The 11,492-nt window shown below is 31.6% G+C and overlaps 3 protein-coding genes across 3 annotated transcripts; all 3 read right to left on the bottom strand.

Moving 5' to 3' along the window:
- Window positions 1–803, bottom strand: LOC132915814 (uncharacterized). The gene is made up of 2 exons (XM_060975599.1): window positions 616–803; window positions 1–497 (listed from the first exon to the last, which is right to left on the bottom strand). Exons 1-2 carry the CDS (start codon window positions 671–673, stop codon window positions 154–156), a joined length of 402 nt encoding a protein of 133 aa, XP_060831582.1. The 5' UTR covers window positions 674–803; the 3' UTR covers window positions 1–153.
- Window positions 804–1,514: 711 nt separating this feature from the next.
- LOC132915815 (uncharacterized) lies at window positions 1,515–2,317 on the bottom strand. The gene is made up of 2 exons (XM_060975600.1): window positions 2,130–2,317; window positions 1,515–2,011 (listed from the first exon to the last, which is right to left on the bottom strand). Exons 1-2 carry the CDS (start codon window positions 2,185–2,187, stop codon window positions 1,668–1,670), a joined length of 402 nt encoding a protein of 133 aa, XP_060831583.1. The 5' UTR covers window positions 2,188–2,317; the 3' UTR covers window positions 1,515–1,667.
- Window positions 2,318–4,538: 2,221 nt separating this feature from the next.
- LOC132915800 (uncharacterized) lies at window positions 4,539–5,254 on the bottom strand. Its single transcript, XM_060975589.1, has 2 exons — window positions 5,154–5,254; window positions 4,539–5,035 (listed from the first exon to the last, which is right to left on the bottom strand). Exons 1-2 carry the CDS (start codon window positions 5,209–5,211, stop codon window positions 4,692–4,694), a joined length of 402 nt encoding a protein of 133 aa, XP_060831572.1. The 5' UTR covers window positions 5,212–5,254; the 3' UTR covers window positions 4,539–4,691.
- Between the last annotated feature and the right edge of the window lie 6,238 nt (window positions 5,255–11,492).

Here is an 11,492-nt window from a genome sequence, read left to right as displayed (position 1 = left end):
TAAAAAAAATTAAATATTTTATTTCCGTATTCGAATCATATGTTATATAATTTATTACTTCATAATTTCTAATTTTATTATCTGTGTAAAATAAAAGCATTGCAAAAAGATATAAGTAATTATAATAATTTTTGTATAAAAGAATTGAATATATTAATATATTATAAACATAATATTTAAATATCTTACCAAAACGTTTTGGGATGACTGTTGCTTGCAATTATAATAAACCAAACATTGATCAAGCAATATTCCTGCCTGATCAATAAAACGCATAGAGACTGATTTAGTAGTCGCTTTTGCTGCTTGCAAAGCATTTAAAACAATATATGGTAGTGGACTAATACTATTATTATTATTGCAAAGTTGATAACATTTTTCATAAGGAAATTTGCTTTCAACAATGCTCCATGCTTGTGAATCGTCTTCTTTCAATCTCCAACATGCTGCTACATATATAACTGCTCCCCACCATAATCCAATTTCATCTTCGCAATCTAAAACATTAATTCACCAAATTCTATTTATTAGTTAAAGAAAAAAAAGGAAGAAAGAAATTTAATGCCATCCAATACCACCAATGAACTCATTAAACAAGAGTTTATTTAAACTTACGTGTAACTGTAACTTTGTCAGTACATAAAAATCCAGCATCTATTCCAGCAGAAGCCATAATAGTTTGTCCATATTCTAATATTGAAGATAAATGAGCATCTCCAACAGTACCGGTTAAAATACGTAAACAATGTCCGATTAAATAATCTCTATATGCACGTGAAGCATACGATAAAGGATCAGCTTTACTAGTTGGTATCAGCTTTACCACCGACATCGGCTACAAGAACAAATCGCTATGGACGGAAAACGATGCTCTGTGTTTGGTGGGATCAGAAGGATGTGATCTATCATGAGCTGTTAAAACCTGGCGAAACCGTTAATACTGAGCGCTACCGACAACAAACGATCGATTTGAATCGAGCTTTGCGTGAAAAACGACCAGAATATGAAAAAAGGCAACACAAAGTAATTTTGCTCCATGATAATGCACCATCGCATACAGCAAAACCGGTCAAGGAAACGATCGAAGCGTTCAGTTGGGAAATACTTACGCACGCGGCTTACTCACCAGACTTGGCTCCGTTCGATTACTATTTATTTGTATCGATGGGACAAGCATTGTATATATATATAAATATTTATCTACCACATATGACGCTGAGACCTGCCACAGGATTTCTGTTCTAGATGTACTACATAGTTATATTTCATGCAATACAACTAGAACAGCAAACTTGTAACAAGTAAGCAATTGCATAAATATATGCATAAAAACTATTGTTACCAGACACTTTTAATTTTGTGAGAATTAAACAATATACTTAAAGTTACTACATATATAATTCATTATTTGATCATTTTCTTTTGTTTTATGAAAAAAAGTGTAATGATATTCATTTTGAGAAGATAAATAACATAAAAACAGATTTTTCAAAAATCATAAATTTCAAAAGATATAAAAAAAATTAAATATTTTATTTCCGTATTCGAATCATATGTTATATAATTTATTACTTCATAATTTCTAATTTTATTATCTGTGTAAAATAAAAGCATTGCAAAAAGATATAAGTAATTATAATAATTTTTGTATAAAAGAATTGAATATATTAATATATTATAAACATAATATTTAAATATCTTACCAAAACGTTTTGGGATGACTGTTGCTTGCAATTATAATAAACCAAACATTGATCAAGCAATATTCCTGCCTGATCAATAAAACGCATAGAGACTGATTTAGTAGTCGCTTTTGCTGCTTGCAAAGCATTTAAAACAATATATGGTAGTGGACTAATACTATTATTATTATTGCAAAGTTGATAACATTTTTCATAAGGAAATTTGCTTTCAACAATGCTCCATGCTTGTGAATCGTCTTCTTTCAATCTCCAACATGCTGCTACATATATAACTGCTCCCCACCATAATCCAATTTCATCTTCGCAATCTAAAACATTAATTCACCAAATTCTATTTATTAGTTAAAGAAAAAAAAGGAAGAAAGAAATTTAATGCCATCCAATACCACCAATGAACTCATTAAACAAGAGTTTATTTAAACTTACGTGTAACTGTAACTTTGTCAGTACATAAAAATCCAGCATCTATTCCAGCAGAAGCCATAATAGTTTGTCCATATTCTAATATTGAAGATAAATGAGCATCTCCAACAGTACCGGTTAAAATACGTAAACAATGTCCGATTAAATAATCTCTATATGCACGTGAAGCATACGATAAAGGATCAGCTTTACTAGTTGGTATCAGCTTTACCACCGACATCGGCTACAAGAACAAATCGCTATGGACGGAAAACGATGCTCTGTGTTTGGTGGGATCAGAAGGATGTGATCTATCATGAGCTGTTAAAACCTGGCGAAACCGTTAATACTGAGCGCTACCGACAACAAACGATCGATTTGAATCGAGCTTTGCGTGAAAAACGACCAGAATATGAAAAAAGGCAACACAAAGTAATTTTGCTCCATGATAATGCACCATCGCATACAGCAAAACCGGTCAAGGAAACGATCGAAGCGTTCAGTTGGGAAATACTTACGCACGCGGCTTACTCACCAGACTTGGCTCCGTTCGATTACTATTTATTTGTATCGATGGGACAAGCACTGTATATATATATAAATATTTATCTACCACATATGACGCTGAGACCTGCCACAGGATTTCTGTTCTAGATGTACTACATAGTTATATTTCATGCAATACAAATAGGACAGTAAACTTGTAACAAGTAAGCAATTGCATAAATATATGCATAAAAACTATTGTTACCAGACACTTTTAATTTTGTGAGAATTAAACAATATACTTAAAGTTACTACATATATAATTCATTATTTGATCATTTTCTTTTGTTTTATGAAAAAAAGTGTAATGATATTCATTTTGAGAAGATAAATAACATAAAAACAGATTTTTCAAAAATCATAAATTTCAAAAGATATAAAAAAAATTAAATATTTTATTTCCGTATTCGAATCATATGTTATATAATTTATTACTTCATAATTTCTAATTTTATTATCTGTGTAAAATAAAAGCATTGCAAAAAGATATAAGTAATTATAATAATTTTTGTATAAAAGAATTGAATATATTAATATATTATAAACATAATATTTAAATATCTTACCAAAACGTTTTGGGATGACTGTTGCTTGCAATTATAATAAACCAAACATTGTTCAAGCAATATTCCTGCCTGATCAATAAAACGCATAGAGACTGATTTAGTAGTCGCTTTTGCTGCTTGCAAAGCATTTAAAACAATATATGGTAGTGGACTAATACTATTATTATTATTGCAAAGTTGATAACATTTTTCATAAGGAAATTTGCTTTCAACAATGCTCCATGCTTGTGAATCGTCTTCTTTCAATCTCCAACATGCTTGTATATAACTGCTCCCCACCATAATCCAATTTCATCTTCGCAATCTAAAACATTAATTCACCAAATTCTATTTATTAGTTAAAGAAAAAAAAGGAAGAAAGAAATTTAATGCCATCCAATACCACCAATGAACTCATTAAACAAGAGTTTATTTAAACTTACGTGTAACTGTAACTTTGTCAGTACATAAAAATCCAGCATCTATTCCAGCAGAAGCCATAATAGTTTGTCCATATTCTAATATTGAAGATAAATGAGCATCTCCAACAGTACCGGTTAAAATACGTAAACAATGTCCGATTAAATAATCTCTATATGCACGTGAAGCATACGATAAAGGATCAGCTTTACTAGTTGGTATCAGCTTTACCACCGACATCGGCTACAAGAACAAATCGCTATGGACGGAAAACGATGCTCTGTGTTTGGTGGGATCAGAAGGATGTGATCTATCATGAGCTGTTAAAACCTGGCGAAACCGTTAATACTGAGCGCTACCGACAACAAACGATCGATTTGAATCGAGCTTTGCGTGAAAAACGACCAGAATATGAAAAAAGGCAACACAAAGTAATTTTGCTCCATGATAATGCACCATCGCATACAGCAAAACCGGTCAAGGAAACGATCGAAGCGTTCAGTTGGGAAATACTTACGCACGCGGCTTACTCACCAGACTTGGCTCCGTTCGATTACTATTTATTTGTATCGATGGGACAAGCACTGTATATATATATAAATATTTATCTACCACATATGACGCTGAGACCTGCCACAGGATTTCTGTTCTAGATGTACTACATAGTTATATTTCATGCAATACAACTAGAACAGCAAACTTGTAACAAGTAAGCAATTGCATAAATATATGCATGAAAACTATTGTTACCAGACACTTTTAATTTTGTGAGAATTAAACAATATACTTAAAGTTACTACATATATAATTCATTATTTGATCATTTTCTTTTGTTTTATGAAAAAAAGTGTAATGATATTCATTTTGAGAAGATAAATAACATAAAAACAGATTTTTCAAAAATCATAAATTTCAAAAAATATAAAAAAAATTAAATATTTTATTTCCGTATTCGAATCATATGTTATATAATTTATTACTTCATAATTTCTAATTTTATTATCTGTGTAAAATAAAAGCATTGCAAAAAGATATAAGTAATTATAATAATTTTTGTATAAAAGAATTGAATATATTAATATATTATAAACATAATATTTAAATATCTTACCAAAACGTTTTGGGATGACTGTTGCTTGCAATTATAATAAACCAAACATTGATCAAGCAATATTCCTGCCTGATCAATAAAACGCATAGAGACTGATTTAGTAGTCGCTTTTGCTGCTTGCAAAGCATTTAAAACAATATATGGTAGTGGACTAATACTATTATTATTATTGCAAAGTTGATAACATTTTTCATAAGGAAATTTGCTTTCAACAATGCTCCATGCTTGTGAATCGTCTTCTTTCAATCTCCAACATGCTGCTACATATATAACTGCTCCCCACCATAATCCAATTTCATCTTCGCAATCTAAAACATTAATTCACCAAATTCTATTTATTAGTTAAAGAAAAAAAAGGAAGAAAGAAATTTAATGCCATCCAATACCACCAATGAACTCATTAAACAAGAGTTTATTTAAACTTACGTGTAACTGTAACTTTGTCAGTACATAAAAGTCCAGCATCTATTCCAGCAGAAGCCATAATAGTTTGTCCATATTCTAATATTGAAGATAAATGAGCATCTCCAACAGTACCGGTTAAAATACATAAACAATGTCCGATTAAATAATCTCTATATGCACGTGAAGCATACGATAAAGGATCAGCTTTACTAGTTGGTATCAGCTTTACCACCGACATCGGCTACAAGAACAAATCGCTATGGACGGAAAACGATGCTCTGTGTTTGGTGGGATCAGAAGGATGTGATCTATCATGAGCTGTTAAAACCTGGCGAAACCGTTAATACTGAGCGCTACCGACAACAAACGATCGATTTGAATCGAGCTTTGCGTGAAAAACGACCAGAATATGAAAAAAGGCAACACAAAGTAATTTTGCTCCATGATAATGCACCATCGCATACAGCAAAACCGGTCAAGGAAACGATCGAAGCGTTCAGTTGGGAAATACTTACGCACGCGGCTTACTCACCAGACTTGGCTCCGTTCGATTACTATTTATTTGTATCGATGGGACAAGCACTGTATATATATATAAATATTTATCTACCACATATGACGCTGAGACCTGCCACAGGATTTCTGTTCTAGATGTACTACATAGTTATATTTCATGCAATACAACTAGAACAGCAAACTTGTAACAAGTAAGCAATTGCATAAATATATGCATAAAAACTATTGTTACCAGACACTTTTAATTTTGTGAGAATTAAACAATATACTTAAAGTTACTACATATATAATTCATTATTTGATCATTTTCTTTTGTTTTATGAAAAAAAGTGTAATGATATTCATTTTGAGAAGATAAATAACATAAAAACAGATTTTTCAAAAATCATAAATTTCAAAAGATATAAAAAAAATTGAACTTATACAGGGTGTCTCACAAATGAGATCACCTAAATATCTGCCTTATTTACGATTGTGCGAAAAAACACTTCTGAAGGCAACTATTGTATTTCAAGGGTAGCTCGCAACGATGATTTTTCACGAGATTTCAAGGGGTGATCGATACACTCTTCATTCTTTATATAAAAGTATTAAGGTATTAAGGTATCTGAAAATGCTTAGTTTAAAAGACCTTAATTTTGACCTTAATTTTGTAAAACTCGTAAAACGGCGCGAAGTGATACACGGTTTATGTTTCCCTGTCTTTCCTACGCTACATTCGATGAAATTAAATAAAATCGGAATATCTTTTAAACAAGCATTTCTTACGCAATTACCTTGATACTTTCGCGCAAAGAACAATCCATTGGTATAAACAAATATATGGAGCTCTATTTAACAAAAATACCGATAACTTGAAACGACTAGAAATCTCCTAAAAAAAAAAAAAAAAAAAAAAAAAAAGAAAAGAAAAGAAAACGAAAAATTTCTTTCTAGCATTACACACATGCCCATTGAAATGGTTCAACTTTGTCCTGAGAAGTATTTGCATACAATCGTAAATAAGGTAGATACTACGTTTAATTGGGACACCCAGTATAGATCCAAAACTTGCTATCCAATCCCTTCAACGTGTAACCACCAAGACGTTGGCAATGAACTTTATAATCGTTTCGTTGCACGTATTTCATTTCAACGGTGGAATTGTCGTCAGAACCTCGTTCAGATCGTCTTTCGTTCGTTTATTCGTTCGTTATTGACCTTCTATCTCATCCGTGTGTTCGCTCGCTCAGCGTTACGCCGATATCATTATTGGAACGTGACACGCCTGTTGCTCTCGACACGGTGACGCACAGTTTACGGAAACTTTTGTAAGGTAGCAAGATCGTAACGCAATAATCCAGTCGATAAAATGACGGAACTTGTTTCGAATCCGTGATACTATGCGACACTGGATCGAACCAACGAGATTATTGAGTTTTTACACGGTGAAGCTTGTTTTAATGTGATTTGCTTTAGCTACTAGCGTGATTAAAATTATCAACCAGCAATTTTTCTTACCATTGCGTTTTATGACCATATAATAAATGATATAGTTCATACAAATGCACAAATTATTAATAAAGATATATCCTCGAAGCGGTGGAATTATTAGAATCATCGAAATTACTAGTTTTTAATTTTTCATACAGTTTACATAAAAATGAAATATATGTTAAGAAACTTTTGATGCTAGAATTACTTGAATGATTAAAATTACCAATTTATAATTCCTTTCTAAAAGTTTAAGAAATGTACAATAAGTTGCAGCAAGTTATATAGTTTATATAAATATAGAAAACCAATTTAGTAAATTACATTCTACTGCTATCGATTATTATATCTACTACCATCAATAATTAATGAAATGATCATTTTTGTTATAGATTAAAAACATATTAGTTCTGAGATTATTAACTCTTTTTCGTACTTCTATTCAACGTTATCAACATTTTTTCTTGCTCCAACTGTGCAATTTCCAATTTCTGCAGAATATTTATGTCGCTTTTTCTAAAATTTTATTCGATATAGAATGCCGATAGAATGAACATAAATATATGAAATGATAAGAGAAAGTAAAGAAATATTGAAAAAATACGTTGAATTAACGAATTTTTCGTAAACTTCCATGTCTGTAAAATATCATTATTTCAATATTATTTGACAATATTTAATCATGTCATCGGTAACTAAAAATTGCTGTTTCAAGAAAAATTTCCCCCAACTGCTTAACTTAAGTGATATACTACTTTCAGTATCCCTGAATACATAATATTTGATAAAATTAGTCAAGATTCCAGTTTCTATATTAAAATCAAAAATATTAGAAGATAGAAATAGCTATGTTAAAGTAAAAAATATTAAATTATTAAAGCTTGTATATAAAAATAACCTAATGATATTAGAATAATACCTAAATTATCACGCACATAGCTTACATTCGTAAATAAAAGTTTCACGTCGTGCAATTGTAATTGGCTTAAACATGGCTAGACGATATTGCGACAGATCCAACGAATATCCTATATCCGGTGCATTTTTCAAAGCCCTTTATCCAACGATATGTGTAAACATTTCATTTGACAGCAGGAGCAAACCTCTGTTGGATTTCATATGTATAAATCCTGGTGGACGCAAACATTATCAAAGTATTTTATTCTTTTTTACTTTTTTTTTATCTTTTATTCTTCAAAGTATCAAGATATTTTATTTTACACAGAATATGAAAATAAGAACCGTTTGGCATCGTTTCATGGACAGTGATCATCTCGTTTTCTGATCATTTCGTGATCAGAAAAGTCAATTTGCTGAAGTACAAAAAGCGAAAAAAAGGATGAGAAATTGATCGTAAATAGATTTGTGTACGTACCACTTCGTTACGAGGTTGCATACTGTTATCGTTGTTGGACCTTCTCGAGCCACTCGGGCCAGCCAAGCCCCTCGGGCCAGCCAAGCCACTCGGGCCAGCCAAGCCACTCGGGCCAGCCAAGCCACTCGGGCCAGCCGAGCTACTCGAGTCATTCGAGCTACTGGAGGCCTCGTACGTCGGCGATAATGCAATTCCTTCATCCATACTGTCCTCAGGTTCATCAGGTTCATCTAAACAGTTGGAACCAATGTTAGAGAACGAAGTCGGTAGACAAAGTGGCAACTGAAATTGACTGAAACCAATCTTTTGATCAGCTTTCTGACCAATCAAAATCAACGGATAAAGGCAAACTTTTTATCCTTTGATCATATCGTAGAAATAATTTTAGAAGAACGAATGTCGAGGACTATTTTACTTTTATGGAATGATGAATGATGAATTATCTAGAATTTTCAGAAGTAGAAGAATTTCGTCAAGTGGGAATTCTCTGAACGGAGAAATGGCAGGATATCGTTAATTCAAATATTCGTTGGAGAAATAAAATTATTGGAAAACGTATACGACAGGAAAGATTTAAATCTATTGCCGTCTTTCGGTCATTTTTTACCCAATTGTACCTTTTTAGCGGTAAAAATATCTCGAGTTTGAGCTAAATATAAAATAAAAATTTGTTATTGAGATGCGTGATATGTTTTGTAAATTTTATGTTGAACATTTCCTTAAAGGATTGCGAATCATTTTTATCTGTCAAGGTGAGAATGAGATTGAGGTACAAAAATCCGAGGTTAGCAACATAGGAGTTAGCAATACATTCGTATAAGTTATGTACAATATGTCCGTTTTAAATGTGTACACACGATTATTTCTGTAAGTAACAGAAATGCTAAAAAATGTTTCAAATGAAAGCCGTTTGACTTCATGGCAGAAACTTAATAAGATATTTCGATTTTTTTTTACACTCTTGTTTGAAAAAATTTCAACGCTAACGTATCTTTTCTAAATTATTACTGTTATTATTAAAGAACAAAATTATTGTATAAATGTGCTACACATAAATATAATTTAATCATATAATTATAATTATAATGATTACAATAAAGAGAATAATCATTAACTAATAACTCTTTTAGCAATTAGTACATATATAGTTGATCGATCGACCGTTTGGGAAGAGAACGCGGTCGCGGTAGAGCGTGCCAACGAGAGTCGTAAATTCTCGTTACGATATGTTTATTTATTCAGAAATATTAGAAATTTCGGATTTCCAATAATTTCTATCCTTTTTGTTGTTTTCTTTTTTCGCGGAGGAAACCTTCATAGGCGTCCCGCGCCTTCCGTGGAGAGGGCACCGGGTAGTGCCGGATTCGTACAGGCTAAAACCTCCACCACGATATGATCATCCCGACGTTTGGACGTTTGTAATATACTACAGTACTTGTATATAGTTTTAAGTATGTGTAATGACTCTTTTTTATTCATTTTCTAGCTATCTTTTGATACATATTTATTTATAATTAAGAAAAATTATTCGTGTACTCTTCATGTTTAATAATATTCATGAAGAATACCATTAATATAATTGCACGCTTCATTAATATTTCATATTTGAGCAACCTTCTTACACACATGCCTGCCTATTTTCTTATAGGCGTATGTGTCTGATTATAAAGCTGTCTCTTCTACTTGATCTTATGCTTAACCGAAACCTGTTCTTCGTTATTTCAATTTAATTTCTCATCTAGTCTCGCTTGTACAGTTGAAGAGAAAAATATTACTTAACAAAGTTAGAACAATTGACCAAATGTCCAGTTGGCCAAATTGTAGAGTACAAATTAGATTAAAAAAAGGTATATAAATCTAATTAGTTATTACAAATATAGCAATAATATATTTGAATATTTACTATATATACTACTACATACATTAGATATTTAAATATCTGACTGTATTAACATTTGAAGCTTTTTTGTCAGTTAAAAAGACCTGCCTTAATCTACCTTATAATGTTTTTTTTATTTGGAAGTGGTTTAAAATCAATTCTCATTGAGAATTATAAGTAAATTATTCTGGCGTGGTACTATAACGCGTATAATAAATGATTATCGTATGTTTGATTCTAGTTGAATCGAATGTTTAAATCTAGAGGGTAATGTCTTTTTAGCCTGCGGATCCGATCCGTCGTGTCAAGTAATTGAGTAACTAGTGGATTTTGGTGGTTGTTAATTTTTGTGTTATATCTATTACTGAATTTGGATATTTCTTCTTTAACTGTAGGTATCTTAAGGTCGCGATGTATCGTTTCGTTGGTAACATACCAAGATGCATCTATTAAGGATCTTAGAGTTTTTGATTGGAATCGTTGGAGAATTTCTATGTTGGAATTACTCGCTATTCCCCATAATTGGATCCCATAGGTCCAAACAGCCTTATATGGCTTTATATACCTTAATACGGCTTTATATACCTTATAATTCAGAAATGAAAGGATCTGCAAATATACAGTGTGCAAAATGATTGAATAGGGTTATAATATACTATTATAGGTAGCTATGTTGATTATGCAGCACAAAATTATTGCAGTTTGACTTCATTGCAATTTTGTAATTAAAGTACATTTTGTCAAAAATAAGCAAATGTTTGTTGTAGGTATCAATGTGTAGGTATCAATGAGTTATTCTGAGTTATTTCAATTGAAAGTTTACGCTATGAAATATCGAATAGCGTAATAAGTATATAATATCTCTAATTATAAATTTTTGTACCAGGAAATTCTATTAAAGCTATTAAGTGATAGTAGAGGCGAACCTCTTCTTTCATTTTCTTCGTTCGCCTGTCACTTACGCGAAAAACGGTCGCTGGTAATAAGATGAACACTCTACATTTTAATGAAGAAAGCAGTCTCTTCGCACTAACTTGAGTTACTTGCACTGACAAAGCACTCCGAGTTAACGAATGGAAGTGGGACACACTATTTCTGGTTTTATTCCAAGAATATA

This window comes from Bombus pascuorum, unplaced genomic scaffold (assembly GCF_905332965.1).
Source record: "Bombus pascuorum unplaced genomic scaffold, iyBomPasc1.1, whole genome shotgun sequence".
NCBI classification, from domain to species: domain Eukaryota; kingdom Metazoa; phylum Arthropoda; class Insecta; order Hymenoptera; family Apidae; genus Bombus; species Bombus pascuorum.
This window is presented reverse-complemented; position numbering and strand designations above follow the sequence as displayed.

What these genes read in the sequence shown, in the direction of transcription:
- LOC132915800 (XM_060975589.1), bottom strand. Translation starts at nt 5,211, where the DNA reads ATGGCTTCTGCTGGAATAGATGCTGGACTTTTATGTACTGACAAAGTT. An exon ending in TGACAAAGTTACAGTTACAC is followed by an intron (nt 5,036 to 5,153) that starts GTAAGTTTAAAT and finishes TTAATGTTTTAG; the next exon opens with ATTGCGAAGATGAAATTGGA.
- LOC132915814 (XM_060975599.1), bottom strand. Translation starts at nt 673, where the DNA reads ATGGCTTCTGCTGGAATAGATGCTGGATTTTTATGTACTGACAAAGTT. An exon ending in TGACAAAGTTACAGTTACAC is followed by an intron (nt 498 to 615) that starts GTAAGTTTAAAT and finishes TTAATGTTTTAG; the next exon opens with ATTGCGAAGATGAAATTGGA.
- LOC132915815 (XM_060975600.1), bottom strand. Translation starts at nt 2,187, where the DNA reads ATGGCTTCTGCTGGAATAGATGCTGGATTTTTATGTACTGACAAAGTT. An exon ending in TGACAAAGTTACAGTTACAC is followed by an intron (nt 2,012 to 2,129) that starts GTAAGTTTAAAT and finishes TTAATGTTTTAG; the next exon opens with ATTGCGAAGATGAAATTGGA.